This window comes from Odocoileus virginianus, chromosome 25, assembly GCF_023699985.2.
Source record: "Odocoileus virginianus isolate 20LAN1187 ecotype Illinois chromosome 25, Ovbor_1.2, whole genome shotgun sequence".
Lineage (NCBI taxonomy): Eukaryota > Metazoa > Chordata > Mammalia > Artiodactyla > Cervidae > Odocoileus > Odocoileus virginianus.
This window is the reverse complement of record NC_069698.1, coordinates 13108565-13113363: the sequence shown is the minus strand read 5'-3', so window position 1 is coordinate 13113363 and position 4799 is coordinate 13108565. Positions and strand designations below refer to the sequence as shown.

General features: G+C 31.7%; 1 protein-coding gene across 1 annotated transcript; it reads left to right on the top strand.

Annotated features, from left to right (window-relative positions):
* Positions 1 to 966, top strand: LOC110123725 (olfactory receptor 5K1-like). The gene has a single exon (XM_020871887.2). It carries the CDS (start codon positions 1 to 3, stop codon positions 964 to 966), a length of 966 nt encoding a protein of 321 aa, XP_020727546.2.
* The last annotated feature ends 3833 nt before the right edge of the window (positions 967 to 4799 follow it).

The following is a 4799-nucleotide window of genomic DNA, read 5'->3' as shown; positions in this document are numbered from 1 at the left end:
ATGACTGAAGATAACCACTCCTTGACAACAGAGTTTATCCTGACAGGATTTGCAGATCATCCAGAGCTGAAGATCCTTCTGTTCCTGGTGTTCTTTACCATCTATCTGATCACCATGGTGGGGAATCTTGGTTTGGTGGCACTGATCGTTACAGAGCATCGTCTTCACACACCAATGTACATCTTTCTGGGTAACCTCGCTCTGATGGACTCCTTTTGTTCCAGTGCCATTACCCCAAAAATGCTACAGAACTTCTTTTCTAAAGACAGACTGATTTCCCTTTATGAATGCATGGCACAATTTTATTTTCTCTGCCTTGCTGAAACTGCAGATTGCTTTCTCCTGGCAGCAATGGCCTATGATCGCTATGTGGCCATCTGCAAACCACTGCAGTACCACACCATGATGTCAAAGAAACTCTGCATTCAGATGACTGCAGGGGCATATGCAGCTGGAAACATTCATCCCACGATTCATGTAGGGTTTCTGTTTAGACTAACTTTCTGTAGGTCTCATCAAATCAATCACTTTTTCTGTGATGTCCTTCCATTATACAGACTCTCCTGTGTGGATCCTTTTATCAATCAATTGATGGTACTCATCTTTGCAGGGTCAGTTTTAGTCTTCACTATTACCATAGTAATAATCTCTTACCTTTTCATTCTTTTCACAATTTTCAAGATGAAATCCAAAGAGGGAAAAGGCAAAGCCTTATCTACATGTGCATCCCATTTTCTCTCTGTCTCAATATTCTACGGTTCCCTTCTTTTCATGTATGTTCGGCCAAATTCAGGTAACAAAGATGATAAAGATATACCTGTTGCTATTTTTTATACTCTAATAATTCCCTTGTTAAACCCATTTATTTATAGTCTAAGAAATAAGGAAGTAATAAACACTACAAAAAAAATATGGAGAAGAATTTATGACATGAGGAAACAAATATTGTCCAATATGCACAACTGATTTTAAACGTCATCAAACTTTTCAAAATGTAATGTCATTAAACTTTTTTCAAAGTCAATAATATTGAGAAAGTAGAAAATAGCCATGTCATATATAACATTAAATTACTAACACATGATGATGTATTATTTAAATACAGAAGGTAAACGAAGAGAATGTGGTAAATATATTTTAAAATCTAAGCTACAAGCTTTCATCAGGAATGAACTAAGTACCCCTGAGGTAATAAATATGTGAGACTATGTTTCAGAGTATAATAAGTCACAATTTTCAGCAAATTCTACAAATGCTAAGAATTGAAGTCAGTACATATAAGGTCACCTTCATTTAATATTTTTGGCAAATTTCAGGAATTCCAAGGTGTAACTTTGAAACTACCCATATCCTAAGTTCTCAGTTATTAACTAGCCTGTTCTTAAGAAAACTGTGTGACAGAAGTAATCTTTATATTTCATTTAATTCTGAATTTTGGGTCTGTTCAACAGGTTTTATTTGAATATGAAATCACACAGAACATATATTTGCTAATCAATTTCCTCTTTATTATTAGTCAATTTTCTCTAAGCTTTCTGAAACAAAGTATTATAAATTTGTGATTCCAAAATCTATACTTGAATATGATGCTATTTATACTGACATCACTATGGATTTGATATTTCTAAATAGCTTGGTTGATCATCATGTATGACAATCCAACACATAAATATATTCTCAAATAAAGTTTTTCTCACTAATATTATTGTCTTGCTTGTTATTTGGAATACCACCAACTTAGACCAATTCCAAGATAAATTATTATACATTCATGGTGTTAACAAAAAGCATCAGGTTCTGATAAACCAAAAATGAGGCAGAAAATAATAAAAAACTAAATATTAAAACAATAATGAAATTATTAAATGTATTAAATATAATTTTAATTAAAAAATTTAAAGTTATTAAATGCACTGATTATTAAATTATTAATTATTAAATTTAGTAATTTAAAATGTAAGACAATATACTCTATAATGTTTAGAGTATGCTACTAAATAGCATTTAAGCTCTTTGATTTGGCATTCTGACCACATCTTTTTTAGAATGCTTCCTATAATTTCTCCACCACTGTATTCTATTCCCACCAGGCATTTTGAATGTTAGATAATCTGGCCTAATCTAAACCAGAGAGTACCAGAATACTGGAGTGGATTGCTATTCCCTTCTTTAGGGGTTCTTTCCGACCAAGAGTCCAAACCCATATCCCCTGTGTCTCCTGCTTGGCAGGCCAATTCTTCACCACTGAGCCACCTTAAAGTAAGTCATTTGTACAGTCCATTTGAGCCACCTTAAAGTAAGCCTAAAAACTGTCATAAATTTGTAAGAAAATTAAAATAACAAATGTGAGCTACATGATCCTTTGCACAGTCTACATCAATGTTTCACTAAGCTCACATTGATTATGGGCAAGAGGTGAACTAACAGCAACACTCATCATTACTCCACAATTCCTTTGGGTGAGTCTTGTCCCAGGAAATCTTAAGAAGCTCTCGTTACAGGAAAGTTTCCCTACATCAGCACAGAATATTTTGAGGAAAAAAATATTTCCAAAAGCTACTTCTAGCTTTGCAAGAAAAATTGTAAAGTTATTTTTTAATTACTATCACTAAAAAAATTTAAAGATTACTTCTAGTCACTAAGGTATAAGATTGAAGACATTATGAATGTAGTTTCAAAGGAATATTCTAGAAATTGTATATTGGCTTTAAAAAGAGGTGGGAAAGGTGCTACTTTAAGACCTCTGCTCACACAACCTTTCCTCTGAGTCAGTAAACCCTGTTTCAATTCCCACTTCCTCTATGAAGCCTTTCCTGAACAAGCCAGTGGGAATTTTTTCTTCCCACCTACAACTTTACATTCAGATTGGTAATAAGGGTAAATGGTATAAAGTCATATAAATTGAAATCAAACATGGCCTTTAATATTTGCTTAGAAATGGGCATTTGCCCTACTCTTTAGGTCTCAAAGGATACAATTAATTATTCCAACTTAGTATTCTTGTAAAGTTTAGGAAATTAAATCTCTCAGGCAAAACTCTGATGTCAATGCCAAGTAAATCCCTTTAGAATTATTTAAAATATTTGAGCCATTCTCTACCAATGACATAAATATTATTGTTGATTTGTTGGTAGAAATATTCTAAACAATCAAGAGGACAGAATTTTATTTCTGGATCTACATTAAGAACCATCATCAGGCAACCAAATAGCCTTTCTTAAGCTCTTATTGGGGAAATCCAGGTGAGAATATACTTAATTTGGGGGGTAGAAATATTAACCTCCAGAAACATTTAAGTTCTTTAAGGTTTTCTCCTTACAATTTTTATTGGAAAATGTTTAAAGTTCCTTGAAATCTTTTGCCTACCCTAAAGATCCACTGAATAAGAAATGGACGAATGACTATAATTTATCTGCATCGTTTCTGAATTTAAGAGAAGCCTAAATTTACCCAAAAATAAATAAGTAAAAGCATACTTTTCTAGTAATTACAGAAAACATTAGCAACATTTTTGGAACTTCTTTTAAAAATGTGGTTTGCCATATAACTTACAACTTAACAGGAAAAATGTAACGTTAACCTCTACAAGGAAATGGTGTTTAAAATTTTGTGTGTCAGACATTCCCTATGTATTAAATAGATAATATAAGGAAGGAATATATATTTAAATCATGCTTTTAAACTGATATAATTTTAAGGAGTTTTTAGTTTATCTTTTAATTTTTAAAGAAATAAAATATCAATGTATTTTAAAATATCATTTCTGTCTGATTAATTATCATCAACTGGAGAAAATGAAGGAAGATGATGTTATGTACTTCAAGTTGGCAAGTATAAGCCATTTAATGAACTTACTCAAATTACATAGATTTATAGTTTTTGGTTTTTTAGACTTCAGGTTATCAAGAGTAAGGCATTTAATGAAAAATATTAATTCAAATTATATATATTTCAAATATTCATTTCTAATATTGTTTCTAAAGCAATCAGTCACAAATAGTCTGAATTTAAAAGTCAGTAAACAGCTTCAGGAAGCCAAAAGAAGAGATCTTCTCTCTAAAATATAGAATATATTTATGGTGAATGACTATTCAGCAAATTATCAGTGTGGAAATGTCCAGGAGAGTCAACTAATCTTCTAAGAAAGTAGACATCACAGAGCAGGCATTTAGTAAATAACAAATCTATGAACTGACTAAAACAAATGAAGGTAGATTGAAATAAAGCATTCACCAATAGATTAGAACTCTTAAGCTATACAGAAAAATATAAGGGATAATTGAAGTTTCAAGACACTGAAATTTAATAAATACGAGCATTGTAGAATCTCAGAATACTGTGAAAACATTCGATGTTAGTAGAGCTTGACACTGAAGCGTTAGTGCTTTAATAAAGGTAAGTGGTTTCAGGAATGCATTACCACAAGACATGAATATATTCCTAAATGATCTGAACTGTGTGTAAGGCTGTCGGCAAATTCTTATCATTTAAACCATGAATTTTATTATCATTGGAATGGAGCAGACACTTCCTCAACCCATCCACCGTGATTTAGCCACTACAGAATTATAAAGTGCAGAAAACATTAGTTGGATTCCCAATAATTATTATGGGGCTATCAAGATTTAAAATATATATCTAAGAGCGTGTCATTTTATTTATTTAATTAAAAAATATGCTTTCTGATTATAAAAGTAATATTTATTGTAGAGAATTTGAAATAGAAGGAAAAAACAAAAAAGATCTATAATTTCCACAGGGAAAGCTAGTGTGAAAAATTTTATGTGTTTCTGCCTGCC